The following is an 18965-nucleotide window of genomic DNA, read 5'->3' as shown; positions in this document are numbered from 1 at the left end:
GCCGGCCGGGCCAATGGGCGGCGCGGAGCGGGCTCAGCATGGCGGCCGCGGCGCTGCGCGGGGCCCGGGGCTTGGCCCGCGGCTGGGGGCCGGGGGCCCGCTGGGGACAGGTACCGCCGGGGACCCAGGAGTCCGGCCCCGCCCCCCGGCTCGCGGGGCTTGGCCCATGCGCGGAAGGGGCGGGACCCGGACTCCTGGGTCCTGTCCCGGCTGTGGGGTGGCTGGGGGTGGGGCTGGGAGCCGGGACTCCTGGGTCCTGTCCCGGCTGTGGGGTGGCTGGGGGTGGGGCTGGGAGCTGGGACTCCTGGGTCCTGTTCCCGCTGGGGAGGTGTATGGGGCGGGCTGGGACTCCTGGGTCCTGTCCTGGTTGTGGGGTGGATGGGGGTGGGGCTGGGAGCCGGGACTCCTGGGTCCTGTTCCCGCTGGGGAGGTGTATGGGGCGGGCTGGGACTCCTGGGTCCTGTCCTGGTTGTGGGGTGGATGGGGGTGGGGCTGGGAGCCGGGACTCCTGGGTCCTGTCCCGGCTGTGGGGTGGATGGGGGTGGGGCTGGGAGCTGGGACTCCTGGGTCCTGTCCTGGTTGTGGGGTGGATGGGGGTGGGGCTGGGAGCTGGGACTCCTGGGTCCTGTCCCGGCTGTGGGGTGGATGGGGGTGGGGCTGGGAGCCGGGACTCCTGGGTCCTGTTCCCGCTGGGGAGGTGTATGGGGCGGGCTGGGACTCCTGGGTCCTGTCCTGGTTGTGGGGTGGATGGGGGTGGGGCTGGGAGCCGGGACTCCTGGGTCCTGTCCCGGCTGTGGGGTGGATGGGGGTGGGGCTAGGAGCCGGGACTCCTGGGTCCTGTCCTGGCTGTGGGGTGGATGGGGCGGGCTGGGACTCCTGGGTCCTGTCCTGGCTGTGGGGTGGATGGGGGTGGGGCTGGGAGCTGGGACTCCTGGGTCCTGTCCTGGCTGTGGGGTGGATGGGGGTGGGGCTGGGAGCCGGGACTCCTGGGTCCTGTCCCGGCTGTGGGGTGGCTGGGAGCCGGGACTCCTGGGTCCTGTTCCCGCTGGGGGGGTGTATGGGGCGGGCTGGGCCTGGTTGTGGGGTGGATGGGGATGGGGGTGGGGGTGGGGCTGGGAGCCGGGACTCCTGGGTTCTGTCCCGGCTGTGGGGTGGATGGGGGGCTGGGAGCCCGGTGCCTGGGGCGATGGCCTCGGGCCCGCAGCCCTGCACTGTGTGGTCACCGCAGAGCACCAAGCCGGCCAAGGCGCCCCCCGAACCCGCGGCTCCCGGGGCAGGGCAGGGCAGGGCTCCGGGTGGACGCTCCCCGCGGCGAGGGAAGGGGGTTCTCCGGCTGCGTGGTGGGGCAGCAGCTCGCTGGGTGCAGGAGCTCTTGGCTCGGGCGAGCCGCGGGCCGGGCTCAGCCCCCAGCGATGGCCCAGGCCTGGGCCCGCTCCCCGAGCTCCTGCCAAGGTCCGCTCCCCCCGGGCTGGGTCGCGCTGGGGGGCTGCTGCTCGCGTCTCCCAGCTCCGGCCCAGCAGAGCCTGCAGCTCCGAGCCCTCCGACGTGCAGGACGTGCCCTCGGCTACGTGCCGCTCACCGAGCAGGGCCCCGCTGTGCTCCCACCCCGGGCACAGCTCAGTGCGGAGCAGCCCCTGGGGGCGCCGACGGGGCGGGATCCTGGGGGCTGTGCTGCTGCCCGCAGCCCCGTCTCGCTCGCCACGGGGTGGCCCGTGCACGAGAGGCTGGAGAGCCGGGTGGGAGGCGAGGGACTGGGCCCTCCACAGCTGTGTCTGTGGGGCTGCTCCGTTCCCGGGGTGTGCAGAGCAGGGGGTACACCTGGCAGTGCCCAGGCCCCTGAGCTGATGCCCCTCTGCCCCAGAGATGCTACGTGGCCGCCGGGGGGCAGGACGGGGAGGTGCAGAAGGCTCAGCAGGCAGCTGAGGCCAGAAAGGAGCCAGGCCAGCGGCCCCCGACCATCTTCAGCAAGATCATCGACCGCACCATCCGGGCCGACATCCTCTACGAAGACGACAAGGTGACGCCCTCCGCCTCGTTCGGGGGGATGCGGGTCCCTCGTGGGGGGTTCCCCGCAGCCCCACTCCAGCTTCCTGCATCTCTGCTGGGAACGTCCTGACCTGCCCTGGATCCGGGTGCTCTCTCCCCTCCCCAGAACAAGGCTTGTTGGCCTGCCCCCTGCTGAGCCCGCTGTGGTTGTGGGGGTCAGGGGGAGATAGGGCCATTGTCCCTAGCTTGCCAGGCTCCCCCCGGGGTTGTTCCCCCACCTTGCTCCATGCGGGAGTCGGAGGGATGGGTCTCTGTCCTGCCATCTCTCCCCACCCCCCCCCAGGCTCCTAGATCGAGTGCTGGCAGCTGCCCCCAGCTGCCGTGGGGCTGGGCCTGAGCTGGGGGCCACGCTGCTCCCTGCCCTGGGCACGCACTGCCGAGGGCTTGCCCGCTTGGCTCCCAGCATGGTGGGTGGGGCTGAGGGGAGGATGCTGGGGCTGGGAGCCACCTGCGTGGGGCTGGGAGCTCGGCTCCCTCAGAGCCTTTGGGCCAGGAAGGGGTGAAGCAGGGGCAAACCCAGGTCTCTGCCATGTGGGGCACGGGGGGCTCTGAGCCTTGCCCTGCTCCTGGAGCGGCCTCCGCCAGCCTCTTCACACCTTGGCCCTGGCTAGGGCAGGGGGACTCCAACTGGGCCCTCCCCTCTGCTGGGAACGGGCTGCCCGGGGCAGGGAAGTCAGCCTGGCTGGGCTGGGGTGACGGCTGAGGGGTGAGTGCCCCTGAGAGATGGGGTGCCCCCCGTTTCCCAGAGCCCCCCCAGAGCTCGCCCGTGTGCACCCCCTCCCAGAGCTCCCTGGCCCAGCCCCCCTCGCGTCCCTGCAGTCCTGGGTTTAGCTTCACAGAGCACTTGGCAAGGTTCCCAACCCAGTGGGGTGTGGAGCACGGCTGGGGGTGACGTGACCCCTGGAGGCCTTGGGGGGAGGGCTATGACCCTGCAGGGAATGTGTCAGTGGCCCCGTGGGGGGGCAGGGGAAGGGGGACAGTGACCGCAGTCCCAGCCCTGGCTGAGCTGGTGCCTGCCCCCACGGTGGGTGGCCCCTGGCAGCAGTGCTCACGGCGCTCTCCCCGCAGTGCCTCGCCTTCCGGGATGTGGCCCCGCAGGCCCCCGTGCATTTCCTGGTGATCCCCAAGCGCCCCCATCCCGAGGCTGAGCCCATGCGGCAGCGGGGGGACACAGAGGTGAGCAGAGCGACTGGACAGGGCCCCCTTCCCCGGGGTGCCTCTGCCCCTGCTCTGGGCTGGGCTGGGGTGGGGAGAGAGGCCCAGGGAACAGCGAGGGTCATGGGGAGCAGAGGGGCTGGGCACGGGAAGGGGGTGGGTCAGCTCCATGTGCTGGCTGGAGGTGGGTGCTGGCACCAGAACCGCGGGGCAGGGGGGTGTTGGCTCCAGCCCTGGTACGGACTGGCTCTGACCTTGGTGGGATGCCCTCCCATCAAGAGCCCAGCTGCCCCCTGCCTGGCTGTCAGTGAGGACCTGGGGTCCCCCGGGGCTGGGTGTGAAGGTGGGCCCTCTGGGTCACCTGGGGGATGTTCAGGGGGTACAGTGCTCTAGGTCCCCGGGGAGGGGTTCTGGGGGTGCTGTATGTGCTGCCCCCGCCCTGGGGTCCCACTTCTCCGCTGAACCTGCCCCTCTGCTCGCGCCCAGCTCCTGGGGCACCTGCTGGTGGTGGCCAGTCAGACGGCGAAGGTGGAGGGGCTGGAGGATGGCTACCGAGTGGGTGAGTTGCTGGGACCCCCCGTACTGGGGAGCGCCCGGCTGCCTGCCCTGTCCTTGGTGGGTTTTCCCTGGCGCTCACCAGCGTTGCCCGCTGCCAGCCCAGCTGTGACCCTGCCCCAGACGTGTGTGAGCCACTGGTGCCCCCCCAGCACTTCCCTGCGTCGCTGCCCTGGCATCCCTGCTCTGGGTGGGGGCTGGCCCCACCCCACCCTCTCGCCACGCCCGCAGGGGGCTGGCCCCGCCCTCTCGTGCCACCCCATGTGCCCCGCCCATAGGGGCTGGCCCCGCCCCCCTCACCCTGCCCCGCCCATAGGGGCTGGCCCCGCCCCCCTCACCCTGCCCCGCCCATAGGGGCTGGCCCCCGCCCCCCCTCACCCTGCCCCGCCCATAGGGGCTGGCCCCGCCCCCCTCGCCCTGCCCCGCCCATAGGGGCTGGCCCCGCCCCCCTCACCCTGCCCTCATGCCACCCCTCACGCCCTGCCCACAGGGGGCCAGCCCCACCCCACTTGATCCCCTTGCAGGGGCCTAGCTCGCTCACACCCGTTTCTCTGCCTTTCAGTGATCAACGACGGGAAGCAGGGGGCTCAGTCCGTCTACCACCTGCACTTGCACGTGCTGGGCGGGCGTCAGATGGGCTGGCCCCCGGGCTGAGCTGAAGCTGGAGGTGATGGGAGCAGTGGACGCAGGGCACCAGCCCTGCTGGGCAAACCTGCTCCCCCATTAAAGCCCTGTGAGAGGGCCCATGTGATCACTCGCCCGTCTGTCCCGGCGCCCGTCCCCCGGCTGTCTGCGGCTCACGCCGGGCAGGGGGGTCGGCCTCCTGCCCCACAGGAAGGGGCTGCGCTGGGAGGAAGGGAGCACCCGATGCCCAGGGCAGAGGAGTGAGGGAGAGGGGAGGAGGGTAGCGTGTGATGCCCAGGCCGGGGAGGGGAGGGACTGTGCGATCCCCAGGGTTAGGGGGAGCATGTGATGTGCGGGCCGGGGGGGGAATGGGGGGACTATGTGATGCCCAGCGGGGGAGCGTGTGATGCGTGGGCCTGGGGGAGAATGGGGGGGGAATGTGTGGTATCCGGCAGGGGAGGGTGGGCATGTGATGCGCGGGCCGGGGGGGGAATGGGCGGGCGTGTGATGCCCAGCAGGGGGGGAATGGGGGGGCGTGTGATGCACGGCCTGTGGCTGCCCGTCTGTCCAGGCTCTGCTCCCGCAGCGTCTGGGTGCCTCGCCCGTGTCTGAAGCCACAGGGCTGTGGTGTGTTCTCCTGGCCCCCGAGGCTCGCGGGATTGGGGGGGGTTGGTTCCTTTGCTCTCCGCCTTGCTGCAAGGGGCTGTTTGCCCGTGGTGGGGGCGAGGTCTGCGCAGGGCCAGTGTTGCGGCCCCATGCCCAGGCTGGGCCAGTTCCCAACCCGGGGTTGTGTTACGCGTGTATAGAGCCGAAACGCTGCCCGGCCCTGTCAGCGCATGCCCACCCCCACCCCTAGTCCTTGCCGGGACGGGACGGGAACCCTAAGCCAGACGGTCTGTCCCGGAGTCCCCGGGCGATGCTCTGGAACTGCTCCCCAGGAAGCCAGGCAGGACTCTGGGGAAGTCTCCTCTCTGTGAGCAGCCAGTCTGCAGGACACACAGCTCACACAGCTTCCACCTTCCTGGGTCTGACCTGGGAGCATTCAGCCTCCTCTGCCCCTCCCTGCGCTTCCCACAGCGAGTCTGCTCAGGCGGGGCTCTTGGGGAAGCCAGAGGGTCCTGCCCCCCAACTCCGCAGTCAGACGGGACTCTCAGCCAGCCAGTAAAACAGAAGGTTTATTAGACGACAGAAACGCTGTCTAAAACAGAGCTTGCAGGTGCAGAGAACAGGACCCCTCAGCTGGGTCCATTTTGGGGGCAGTGAGCCAGACAACCACATCTGCCCTTCACTCCATGTCCCAGCCAGCCCCCAACTGAAACTCCCTACAGCCCCCCCTCCTCTGGGCTTTGTTCCTTTCCTGGGCCAGGAGGGCACCTGATTCCTTTGTTCTCCAACCCTTTAGCTCTCACCTTGCAGGGGGGAAGGGCCCAGGCCATCAGTTGCCAGGAAACAGGGTGTCGGCCATTCTCTGTGTCCAGACCCCTGCACACACCTGCCCTCTAGGGCTCTGCAACGATCACACACCCTTATCCCACCACCTAGATACTTAAGAACTGCCTAGGGGAAACTGAGGCACCCCCACACTATTCACAGGAAACATTAAGAACAGTCCCACTTCGTCACACCCTCCGCGCCTGCCTTTTCTACTGGTCAGGTAAGACCAGTTGATGATGTAACTTGGGTTTCCTGTGAGGTTTTCCATCTGTATCCAGAGGCAACCACGACCTTGCATGCGCTGGGGAGGAGAGCTCACCGCATCCTCCCGCGTCCTCTTGGTCGTGTGGTTTGTGCCCCAGCTGGAGCTTCCTTCAGCGCTGCCCCAATGTCTTCTTGTGGACCTGGCTCCACAGTGCAGTTACTGCCCTTCCCTGCTGCCGAGGGCTGGCTGCAATAGCTGCAACCAGCTTACCGGGCACTTCCAGTCCCCAACGCAGCACCACCGCTCCAGGGCTCGCGGCGGCCCCTACCTGCGAGGGGCATGAGGGGTCCCTGGGGCGCAGATGCCATGCCTGGGGGCTCTCACGCCCCCCCAGCAGGATGGGGCACTGGGCTGGGTGGACTCTGGCTCTGATACCCTCTGGCTGTTCCCATGATCCGAGGGGGCACCGTGGGGACAAGTTGCTGTGCCAGGACTGGGCAGCTGTGGGTGAGGGGCAGAGGCTGAGAGCTGGAGTCCCAGGCTCTCGGGCGGGGAACGCCTGCCCACCCGCTAGGGTGAATGCCAGCCTGCCCTGGGGTGGGCCGGGCCACGGACCTGCACCGAGGCCTGGGAGCAGCTTCCACCCCCTGCACTGAACGCAGACCTGCTCCAACAGCGGCAGCTGCCCCTGCACCCTGGGCCGGCAGGAGTGCGACGCCAGGCCAGGCTGGGGATGCGTCGGGTGCCCAGGGGCGGGGGGAGAGGCAGGGGTGACACCCAGCCCAGGTGGCGGCTGCTGCCACCATGGGTGACGGCATCACCGGCTTGTTGGTTCGCTGCCCTGGGGGGCAAGGTGCTGGCAGGAAAACCGAGCCGCTGACGTGTGCCGACCTGCAGTGTCCCGTTCTCCCCACCCGGCTCCTTTCCCCCCACCCACTATGGCCCCAGGACTGGAGAAGCTCTGTCCCTAGCAGGACGCTGGGGCCGCAGTGGGGAGTGAGAGCTCCTCCAGTCCCAAGGCACAAAATGAGATTAAACTAGCGAGAGACACAAAAACATTCTACAAATACACTAGAAGCAAGAGGAAGGCCAAGGACAGGGCAGGTCCATTACTCAGTGAGGGGAAAAAACAATAACAGAAGATGTGGAAATGGCAGAGGTCCTTAATGTCGTCTTTGTTTTGGTTTTCACCAAGAAGGTTGGTGGTGGTTTGATGTTTAATGGAGTGAATGCCAGTGAAAATGAGGTAGGATCAGAGTCTAAAATAGGGAAAGAACAAGTCAAAAATTATTTAGACAAATTAGATGTCTTGAAATCACCAGGGCCTGATGAAATGCGTCCTCGAATACTCCAGGAGCTGACTGGGGAGGTATTGGACCAATTAGCAATTATCTTTGAGAAGTCATGGGAGACGGGAGAGATTCCAGAAGACTGGAAAAGGGTAAATTTAGTGCCCATCTATAAAAGGTTTCAGAGTCACAGCCGTGTTAGTCTGTGTTCGCAAAAAGAAAAGGAGGACTTGTGGCACCTTAGAGACTAACCCATTTATTTGAGCATGAGCTTTCGTGAGCTACAGCTCACTTCATCGGATGCATGCCGTGGAAAGTGCAGAAGATCTTATTATATACACAGAGACCATGAAACAATATCTCCTCCCACCCCACTGTCCTGCTGGTAATAGTGATCACTTTAGATAAGCTCTTACCAGCAGGAGAGTGGGGTGGGAGGAGGTATTGGTTCATGGTCTCTGTGTATATAAATCTCCCCACTGTATTTTCCACGGCATGCATCCGATGAAGTGAGCTGTAGCTCACGAAAGCTCATGCTCAAATAAATGGGTTAGTCTCTAAGGTGCCACAAGTCCTTCATCTCTAAAAGGCGAAATAAGGACAACCCGGGGAATTACAGACCACGTAGCTTAACTTCTGTACCTGGAAAGATAATGCAGCGAATAATTAAGCAATCAATTTGGAGATAAGTAGAAGATAATGAGATGATAAGTAACAGAGTGGATTTGTCAAGAACAAATCGTGTCAAACCAACCTAATTGCAGGGATGGCGGGTATCATAGGCTGGGGGAGGTTGAGCCTCCTCAAACAGCCAGGTATGGCCCCACCCACGCTCCACCCCCTTGTCCCCCTCCTGTTTCCCGCTCTGTGGGCAGCTCTTCCCCTGTGCCATGGTGTGAGGATGGGACGCAGCAGGGAGGGGGGAGTGTTGACCTGGGAATGTGCCTGGGGATGGGAGACCTGAGAGCCTGTCCCCTGAGCCAGGAGGGGGGTGACACTTCTGCCCGGGAATGTGGACGGAGACTGCAGGAGGGAGCCTGCTGGGGGGGTTTAGTTTTCAGTTTGGGGCTGGGTGGAGGAACACAGGGAACCCCAGGGCTGGGGTCTGAGCTCCCTGCTCCCCCAGAAGGACTTGACTGAGGGGTCCTGGGTGTACCCCAGAAGCTCTGTTGTGGACTGTGTTCCTGTTGTGCAATAAACCTGTTTTACTGGCTGGCTGAGAGTCACGGTGAATCCCAGGAAGAGGGGTGCAGGGCCTGGACTCCCCCACACTCCGTGACACAGGGCCCCAGCTGGGGCTGGTACTGTGGCCACGCTGCCCATCCTCCTGGTGCTCTGGGGCTGGGGGTGCTAGCCTGGGGTAGGGGCCAGCAGCCACCGGGGGGGGGGGCCTCAAGTAGAAGGGGCAGGGCTGGGGGGTCTAGTCTCACTGAGCCAGTGGTTCACCCCCCCACCTATACCTGATCGCTTTCTTTGACAGGGTAACAAGCCCTGTAGAGAGGGGCAGGGAGCGGTAGACGTGTGTAAACAGGGTCTGAAGGAGTTCTCCCCTGACAGCTCGCTGTGGGGTGAGGGGTGGGAGAGACTTCAGGCAGCCAGACAGGGCAAGTGCTCAGAGGCCGGAGCAAGCCAGGTGCCTTCTCCCCCGGGTGGGAGGGGAACTCACACAGCTGCGCCTCTGAACCCTGGGTCCTCACTGACCCAGGACAACCCCTGTGAGTGGGGTGCGGGGAGGGAGCACGGGGGGCACAGAAAAGGAACTGTTGGTTGTAGATCTCAGGAATCTGAGGCAGAAGCCTGGGCGGCGGGTACCACGGGCCAGGGGTGGCTGAGCCTCCTCAAACAGCCATGCATGGCCCTGCCCACGGTCCGCCCCGGGCCCCCTCTGTCTTCCTGCTCTTGCCCCATGGCCCTAGCCCAGGCTCCTCCTGTTCCCTGAAGGGGGCTGGGGCTGGGGCTGGGGCAGGCCCACTGCCTGGATCCAGTGCTGGGGCTGCCTGTCGCTCCAGGGCTGGGGGTGCTGGGGGGGCCAGCCAGGGCAGCCTGGGGCTGGGACAGGGAGGCTAGCAGCTGGGGCCAGCTGGTGGGGTGGGAAGAGGTGGGGTGGGATGGGGCCTTGGGGGAAGGGGTGGAATGGAGGTGGGACCTGGGGTGGAGTGGGGGGTCACGCACCCCTGGGGAAATCAGAAAGTCGGCGCCTCTGCCTGTCAGGGATGGTCTAGACAATACTGAGTCCTGCCATGAGGCAGGGGACCAGACTAGAGACCCCTCGAGGGGCCTTCCAGCTCTACGATTCTGTGGTTCTACGTTAAACAACGCTGGACCCAGAACAGATCCCTGTGGAACCCCACTCGAGTCCTCCCTCCAGTCTGACACCATCCCATCAATAGCGACTCTGCTTGTGGTTGCTTAACCAATTGTGTATCCATTTAATAGCAGTTCTGTCGAGCCCGCATTTCTCCAGCTTCGCTATCAGAATGTCACCTGGGACTGGGTCAAAAGCCTTGCTGAAGACTCTAGGTATACTATATCCACTGCATTCCCCCCAGCCACCAAACCAGTTACCCTCTCAAAGAAGGAAATCAAGCTGGTTTGGCATGATTTGTTCTTGGTAAATCCAGGCTGGCTGCTAGTGATCACCTCTCCCTCCTCCCGTATTCGCAAAGTGAATGTTTTATACATGGTTCTAGTCGTCTCTCAGGTATCAAGGTGAGGCTGACTTGTCGATAGCTCCCTGGCTCCTCCTTTTCCCTTTTTTTAAAGATGGGCCCTACGTTAGCCCTTCTCCAGGCTTCCGGGACCTCTCCGGTCATCCATGAGCTTCTAAATCTTGTTGCCAGGGGCTCCGAGAGTTCTTCAGCTAATTCATTCAGTACCCTGAGGTGAATAGCATCCGGCCCCGCTGATTTGAATTCATTCAGATGAGTCAGAAGATCTGACACGTTCTTTACTTGTCCTGATCGGCACCCTTTCCACTGGGATCTTTTCAGGGCAGCTTTTAACATGAGCAGTATTTCCCATGTCAGGACACTCACGTATTCTTAACTAACCTACTATTTATAAATTCCCCCAGCCCCACGTTACCATGCAATCAGCAGTTCCCCACTCAAAGGGAGACACGGCCAGTTGTGTGTGCCACGTGCACAACCCAGCTCTGCAAGCAATTATCGGAGCCTGGGGCTGAGGATCAGCAGCTGTACCAAGGAACAGTGCAAACCACCAAGATTTCTTCCTGCGTTTACTTATGCTCATCAGTTCTGAGTTCTTTAGTACCTCACACGTTGGCCCCACCTCCCAGAGTGCACTTGACTGTAGGGCACTTGGAAGAGGTTGGTTACGTCTCTTTCACCAGATTGGTCCGAAAGGGACACAGTTAGAATATTAAAAGCAAATGCTTCAAACAATTCTTTCCAAGCAATCTTAGCTCAATTTTCTTGGACTTATAAAGCAGTTAAAATCTGAAATACGGTTACGTGAGGTCTCTCTCGAAAGCAAAGACTCACCAAGAGAACCCACAGCCATTGATGTTAAAGACCAGCAGGGGAAATACAAACTTTGGAATGAAATCTCACCCCTTCTTCTTCCCCTGTTAACCCTGGGCTGGGGGAGAGTCCTGGCCAGATGGCTGGGCCACGTATGATCCTGCAGCTCCTGCTCCTGGGTGCAGTCAGCTCTCTGTAGCCCCTGGTGACCTGTTTATACGCCCTAGTTTCAGGGCTCCTTGGAGTGGGGGCCAACCGCTGAGCCTCACTGGACACGTGCCAAGGGACTGCTCTGGTTTTAGCTCCTTCAGCTTCTTTGCTGCTTCTGTCAGTCTCCAGTAGATGGTGGTGGTGTGTAGCCAGTTCCTTCAGGCCTCCTCTTGGAGGCTGTTTAGTCATTTCAAGGATTGTGTTTCAGTGTTAGCCCCTGCTGTCAACGGGGACCCCCCAAGAGGGAGACCAAGGGCAGGACGGGCCCGTTACGCACTGAGAGGGAAAAACGATAACGGAAAATGTGGAAATGACCCTGTTTCAGTTTTCACCACAAAGGTTAGTAGCGGTTGGACATCTAACACGGCGAATGCCAGTGAAAATGAGGTAGCATCAGAGGCTAAAATAGGGAAAGAACACGTTAAAAGTTACTTAAAGTTCAATGTCTTCAAGTCCCCAGGGCCTGAGGAAATGCGTCCTAGAATACTCAAGGAGCTGACTGAGGAGATATCTGAGCCATTGGCAATTCCCTTTGAGAAGTCATGGGAGACGGGAGAAATTCCAGAGGACTGAAAAGGGGCAAATCTAGTGCCCGTCTTAAAAAAGGGAAATAAGGACAACCCAGGGAATGACAGACCAGGCAGCTTTACTTCTATACCTGGAAAGATAATGGAGCAAATAATTAAGCAATAATTTGCACACACCTAATAGATAATAAGGTGATAAGTAACAGTCAGCATGGATTTGTCAAGAACAAATCGTGTCAAACCAACCCGAGAGCTTTCTTTGGCAGGGTAACAAGCCTTGTGGATGTGGAGAAGCGGTAGACGTGGTATATCCGGACTTGAGTAAGGCTTTTGATACTGTCTCGCAGGACCTTCTCATAAACAAACTAGGGAAAAACAACCTAGATGGAGCTACTATAAGGTGGGCACAGAACTGGTTGGAAAACCGTTCCCAGAGAGTAGTTACCAGTGGTTCACAGTCATGCTGGAAGGGCATAACGAGTGGGGTCCCACGGGGATCAGTTCTGGGTCTGGTTCTGTTCAATATCTTCATTAGTGCTTTAAATAATGGCATAAAGAGTACACTTATAAAGTTTGCAGACGATACCCAGCTGGGAGGGGTTGCAAGTGCTTTGGAGGATAGGATTAAAATTCAAAATGATCTGGACAAACTGGAGAAATGGTCTGAAGTAAATAGGATGAAATTCAATAAGGACAAATGCAAAGTACTCCACTTAGGAAGGAACAATCGGTTGCACACACACAGAATGGGAAGTGACTGCCTAGGAAGGAGTATTGCGGAAAGGGATCTGGGAGTCATAGTGGATCACAAGCTAAATATGAGTCAACAGTGGAACACTTTTGCAAAAAAAAGCAAACCTCATTCTGGGCTGTATTAGCAGGAGTGTTGTGAGCAAGACACGAGAAGTAATTCTTCCACTCTACTCCTGGCTGATTAGACCTCAACCGGAGTATTGTGTCCCGTTCTGGGTGCCACATTTCAGGAAAGATGTGGATAAATTGGAGAAAGTCCAGAGAAGAGCAACAAAAATGATTAAATGTGTAGAAAACATGACCCATGAGGGAAGATTGAAAAACTTGGGTTTGTTTAGTCTGGAGAAGAGACGACTGAGAGGGGACATGATAACAGTTTTCAAGTACGTAAAAGGTTTTTACAAGGAGGAGGGAGAGAAATTGTTCTTCTTAACCTCTGAGGATAAGACAAGAAGCAATGGGCTTAAATTGCAGCAAGAGCGGTTTAGGTTGGACATTAGGAAAAACTTTCTAACTGTCAGGGTGGTTAAGCACTAGAATAAATTGCCCAGGGAGGACAAACACCTGTCAGGGATGGTCTAGATAATACTTAGTCCTGCCCTGAGTGCAGAGGACTGGACTAGAGACCTTTCGAGGTCCCTTCCAGTTCTATGATTTTAAGCAATTTCTCTTGATATCTCAGTTACACCCGGGGTTTTATCTTTTAACATTTCTGCTTTCTTGTGCCAGACAATTCCTATTACTTCTAGAGTGCAGCAATTATTTACAATGACAGCGAACCAAATCCTTCTAATCTCCATTTGGAGGACATGCTCCAGACATTCTTTGATTGTACGCAAGCGTTTCATCCTACTTCGCACTTACAATACAGCGAGACACTTCCCAGTTACAGAAGGACGTAGATCTGACTCACAAGGCAAACAAACGTGCAGATTCTAACATGGGTGAAAGACCGATTATCCCGGGATATCTGAAGTACAAGGAACGCAAGGGATAGGTTATAATTTGCTCTTGGATTTCTTGGGGTGACAGGCATTTCACTCTCTTTGATGCCACATTTCTGGTTTGCTTCATGTGTAGCTTCGCCACCCATCTCTTGACCCCCCGTGAAGTGGGGCACTGTGTGGAGGAAAGCTGGGTGCGGCCCGTCCTTTGTACCTGGGGAGCCTTTTAGCCAGGGTGGAGTGAGAAAGACGTTTTATCCATATGAAAATTAAGGTAGATTCTTGCCCAGACCATTAGCGATAATCTCATTTAGCCGTTTTCGTTTCTGATATGGGGGAGCGGAACGGCCGACCTCAGCTGATCTGTGGCGCCTTAGACAAAATGTCTCCCGGGATGTGAACATTTTCTTACTGGCTTTGCTTCCTAAGGGGATCCTGGGTGGGGGAGATCCGGGCGGGGGGGCAGGAGTTTTTTGAATTGTTGGGGGCCACAAGGCACCAGCAGTTATTAGTCACTCATGGCCCCTCTGTTTCATGCTCCTGCAGCTTGTGAAGCCCAGAATCATGGCCTACGCAGTGACCAGGCAGGCTGGGGACCCACCTGCCCCTTGCTGACATACTGCCCTCCCTGCCTTGCCCCTCTGCCCTCCCACCTGCCCCTCTGCCCTCCTGCCTGCCCACCCTGCCCCTCTGCCCTCCTGCCTGCCCACCCTGCCCTCCTGCCCTCCCGCCTGCCCTGCCCCTCTGCCCTCCCGCCTGCCCCTCTGCCCTCCCGCCTGCCCACCCTGCCCTTCCGCCTGCCCCTCTGCCCTCCTGCCCTCCCACCTGCCCCTCTGCCCTCCCACCTGCCCGCTCTGCCCCTCTGCCCTCCCGCCTGCCAGCCCTGCCCTCCTGCCTGCCCGCCCTCCCCCTCTGCACTCCCTCCCCAGCATATCCCACGGTGAAGCTGAAGTGCCCGGTGGGGATGAAAATGTGCTAGGGGGTGATCGGCCACTTCTACCAGGGTTGGAGTCACCTACCACCCCTGCCCCCAGCTGTGCCCATCCCCACCCCGGCACTGCCCGCCCCCCAAGTGCGCCTACCCCCACACCCCCCACCCCAGCTGTGCCCATCCCCACCCCGGCACTGCCCGCCCCCCAAGTGCGCCTACCCCCACACCCCCCACCCCAGCTGTGCCCATCCCCACCCTGGCACTGCCCGCCCCCCAAGTGCGCCTACCCCCACACCCCACACCCCAGCTGTGCCCATCCCCACCCCGGCACTGCCCGCCCCCCGAGTGCGCCTACCCCCACACCCCCCACCCCAGCTGTGCCCATCCCCACCCCGGCACTGCCCGCCCCCCAAGTGCGCCTACCCCCACACCCCCCACCCCAGCTGTGCCCATCCCCACCCCAGCCCAAACCTGCATCCCTGCGGTGCACATCACTCGCGCCTCTTCCCCGGCCCTGCACCCCAGCGGTGCCCATGAACCCAACCCCCCCTCGCTAGGCCTGCCTCAGATCCGGCTGGGCTGTCCCTGCTGGCCGCCCCCCCACCTCTGTGCGGGAACCCAGCCGCGGGGTGCATGTGCATCGCTCCCTGGGTCTCAGCAGCTCCCACCCTGGCCCTTCCTGGCCCCTTTGCTGGGGGGCACCATCCCTCAGTCTGCTCCCGCTTCACGGACATGGATCCCCTCGGCCCTGGTCAGCCCCATGGGCTGCTCTCCCAGCCTGCCCCCGGAAGTCCGAGCCTCCTGGGTCATGGTGTAACTGCCTGTGGGGCGTGGGGCAGCAGACAGACAGAGAGACTCTGCCCAGACCCCTAACCCTTCCTTTCTCTTCTCTTCCTCACCCGCGCGATAGGCAGGGATCCAGGCAAAGACACTCACCTGCCTGCAGCTCATCTCCCCTCCCCTTGGGCGAGTGGGGCTCAGGGTGGCAGGTCCCCCCGGCTCACCCAGCTAGCGCCCCTCACCTCGAGCTGTGCCTGCCATTCACACCCTGCCAGGATGCTGCTCCCCAGCGGACCCCAGACCCACCAGGTGAGTGTGTGGCCTCTCCCCTGGCAAACCCGTCTGGCTGGGAGCCAGGCACGTGGCCAGGGCGAAGGTGCCTCGAGCACCGTGGGCCCTCCTAGTCTCCGCCCAGGGTCTCCGGGCGCTGCAGTGCCCTGGGGCTAGTGGGCGAGTGCTACACAGGAGTCAGACAGGGAGATCTGGGGGGCCCTTCTGGCCTCCAACTCCGACGCCTGAAGGGAATGACCCTCTATTGCTCCCTCTTTGCCACCGGCCGTGGGGCACGCAGCCAGCACCGCGGCAAATGGGCAGCAGAGATGGGCAGGGGGCTGCACCTGCCGCATGACCCATGCAGCTGTCGAGATAGTGATGCTGCTCCCCAAGTGGCCAGGTCTCCGTCGGGGTCTCCCTCGGTGGGACTCGCGGAGCGGAGCTCACGGGGTGGAGCAGGGGGGCTGCAGGCCCAGAGGTCCAGCCAAAGGAGGCGGAGAGGCCGCGTGGCTCACCCTGGGGAAGAGTGAGACCTCCCAGGGGTCTGGCCCACTGGCGGGTTCCTCCTAGAGACCGTTCCAAAGCTGGGGCTACAGCACCGATCCTGCGGCTCCGTGACACTCCCAGATCATCCTTTTCCGAGTCGCTACGCGCCCCGCTCTGCTCGCCGGCTGCGGTCCTGCTCCGCACGGGGAGGGCTCTGCCGCTGTGTGCCTGGGCCCAGCCGACCAAGCGATCCCGCTCGCTCTGTGTGCCAGGCCCGTCCCCATCGGTTTGTGCCAGGCTGCGTGTCAGCCGCAAACTCCCTCCGCCGGCTCCGGCTCCGGGATGACGGTGCTGAGCAGCAGCCAGCCGAGAAGAATTGCCCACAGCGGGGTGAGCATGGGAGGGGCCTGGCTCCAGGCAGGGCCCCGGGGGCGAGAGGGCCAAGGTGGGGGGCAGGAGAAGCTTGGGGTCGCAGGGCTGGGAGCCCCGCACAGCGGGGAGCACCCGCCTGGCCCCGCCGGCTCCAGCTCGACGTGCAGCAGCAGGGCAGCCGCGGCCAGTTAGCGCCCAATTAACGGGCTCTGCTGCACGAGGCCGAGCAATTAGGCTGGCAGCTGTGGCGAGGCGGCGGGGAGGGGGCCGGTTCCAGGCCCTGCTGCGGCCGGCACAGCACCTGCTCCCAGGCCCCACGGCCACGCTGCTAAGAATAGCCCAGGGCCTGGAGCGGTGACGCCGAGTGAATTGCATCAGACCCCGTGTGTCGCCCCCCCCGCACTTTCCAGGCCCCCTGGGGTCGTGCAGCTCCCCCAGCGCCCGCCCACTCCTGCGGGGGGCTTGGGGTGAACCCCCGGGACACGGGGAGCCTCCGGGGGGGTCCCCGCTCCCGCCCAGCCTCGCACAGCTCGTCCGCGGGTGTGAGGGGCTGGCAGGGCACTGTGGCAGCCCAGCCCCCTCTGTATGCCGGGGGGGGGATTATTAATGCAGCGAGTGCCGGGGCCTCAGCTAGGGTTGCCAGTTTGCGCTGGACGTATCCCTGGAGGGTTCATCCTATGACATCATCTTTAATTAAAGATTAATTAAACCCTGGAGACTCCAGGACAATCCTGGAGGCTTGGCAACCCCCTCCCCCCAGCTCAGGGCTTCTCCCCACCGAGGTTCTGCTCCGCCCCGGGAGGCTGGTGAGGGCCCGGAGACGGTGCCCCCGTCTGTCAGGCTCGCCCCACCCCCACGGTCCGAGCGCCCCAGGGGGGCCCTACCGCCGGGGGGCGGGCAGGGCAGCCTGTCCTGGGGGAGGGGGCCCACTGGGCGAGTGAGACATGGTCCCAGCCGCCCAAGGGGCTGGGCTTGGGGGGGGGGCAGGATGGTGCTTGGAGCCTCATACCCCCCATGGCTGTATCCCTCCATCATCACCCTCCCCTGCCTGCGCTCCCCATACCTCCCCCCCGATTCCCTCCCTCACCCTGCTCTCCCCACACTGCGACCTCCCCCACCTGCGTTTCCCACACCGCCTCCCGCCCTCGTTCCCCAGCCTGCGCTCCCCACGCTGTCCCCCGCCCTCGTCCCACGCTCCCCATACCTCCCCCCGATTCCCTCCCTCACCCTGCTCTCCCCACACTGCGACCTCCCCCACCTGCGTTTCCCACACCGCCTCCCGCCCTCGTCCCCCAGCCTGCGCTCTCCACGCTGTCCCCCCACCCTCGTCCCATGCTCCCCATACCTCCCCCCGACTCCCTCCCTCACCCTGCTCTCCCCACACTGCGACCTCCCCCACCTGCGCTTCCCACACGGTCCCCCCGCCCTCGTCCTGCACTCCCCACACCACCTCCCTGATCCCCTTCTCCAGCCTGCGCTCCCCACACCGCCCCCCTGATCCCCTCCCCCTGCCTGCGCTCCCCACACCTCCCCCCAACCTGTGCTCCCCACACACCCCCAACCCTCTCCCCTGACCTGCGCTCCCCACACTGTCCCCCCGCCCTTGTCCCCCAGCCTGCTCTCCCCACACTGCCCCCTCCCCCGCCTGAACTCCCCACACTGTCCCCCCGCCCTCGTCCCGCGCTCCCCACACCGCCCCCCTGATCCCCTCCCCCTGCCTGCACTCCCCACACCTCCCCCCAACCTGTGCTCCCCACACACCCCCAACCCTCTCCCCTGACCTGCACTCCCCATACTGTCCCCCCGCCCTTGTCCCCCGGCCTGTGCTCCCCATCCCCACCCCGATTTCCTCCCCTGGCCTGCACTCCCCACACCGCCTCCCACCCTCGTCCCCCAGCCTGCGCTCCCCACGCTGTCCCCCCACCCTCGTCCCACGCTCCCCATACCTCCCCCCGATTCCCTCCCTCACCCTGCTCTCCCCACACTGCCCCCTCCCCCGCCTGAGCTCCCCACACGGTCCCCCCGCCCTCGTCCTGCACTCCCCACACCGCCTCCCTGATCCCCTTCTCCAGCCTGCGCTCCCCACACCGCCCCCCTGATCCCCTCCCTCTGCCTGCGCTCCCCACAAACCCCCAACCCTCTCCCCTGCTTGTGCTCCCCACACGGCCGCCCTGACCCTCTCCCCTGACCTGCGCTCCCCACACTGTCCCCCCGCCCTTGTCCCCCAGCCTGCTCTCCCCACACTGCCCCCTCCCCCGCCTGAGCTCCCCACACTGTCCCCCCGCCCTCGTCCCGCGCTCCCCACACCGCCCCCCTGATCCCCTCCCCCTGCCTGCGCTCCCCACACCTCCCCCCAACCTGCGCTCCCCACACACACCCCGATCCTCTCCCCTGACCTGCACTCCCCATACTGTCCCCCCGCCCTTGTCCCCCGGCCTGTGCTCCCCACCCCCACCCCGATTTCCTCCCCTGGCCTGCACTCCCCACCCACAGCCTGCCAGCCTCTGGCAAGGAGTTCCACAGGTTGACTGTGCTTTGTGTGAAGAAATGCTTCCTTTTGTTTGTATTAAACCTGCTGCCTGTTAAATTCATTTGGTGACCCCAGTTCTTGTGTTACACGAAGGGGTAAATAACATGTCCTTATTCACTCTCTGCACACCAGTCATGATTTTACAGACCTCTGTCACTCTCTGGCCCCCTTTGTCGTCCCTTTCCCAAGCTAAACAGTCCCAGTCTGATTAATCTCTCCTCATAAGGCAGCCGTTCCATGCCCCTAATTGTTTTTGTTGCCTTTCTCTGAACCTTTTCCAATTCCAATAGATCTTTTCTGAGATGGAGTGATGAGAACTGCACGCAGTATTCAAGATGTGGGTGTACCCTGGATTTATACAGAGGCAAC

The 18965-nt window shown here is 62.5% G+C and overlaps 1 protein-coding gene across 1 annotated transcript; it reads left to right on the top strand.

Moving 5' to 3' along the window:
* HINT2 (histidine triad nucleotide binding protein 2) lies at positions 1 to 4507 on the top strand. Its single transcript, XM_073343269.2, has 5 exons — positions 1 to 110; positions 1862 to 2017; positions 3115 to 3222; positions 3688 to 3760; positions 4319 to 4507. Exons 1-5 carry the CDS (start codon positions 39 to 41, stop codon positions 4408 to 4410), a joined length of 501 nt encoding a protein of 166 aa, XP_073199370.2. The 5' UTR covers positions 1 to 38; the 3' UTR covers positions 4411 to 4507.
* Positions 4508 to 18965: the final 14458 nt, after the last annotated feature.

Source organism: Lepidochelys kempii, chromosome 5 (assembly GCF_965140285.1).
Source record: "Lepidochelys kempii isolate rLepKem1 chromosome 5, rLepKem1.hap1, whole genome shotgun sequence".
Classification (NCBI taxonomy): Eukaryota; Metazoa; Chordata; order Testudines; family Cheloniidae; genus Lepidochelys; species Lepidochelys kempii.
Note: the sequence above shows the minus strand (reverse complement) of the source record. Positions and strands in the feature narration are given on the sequence as shown.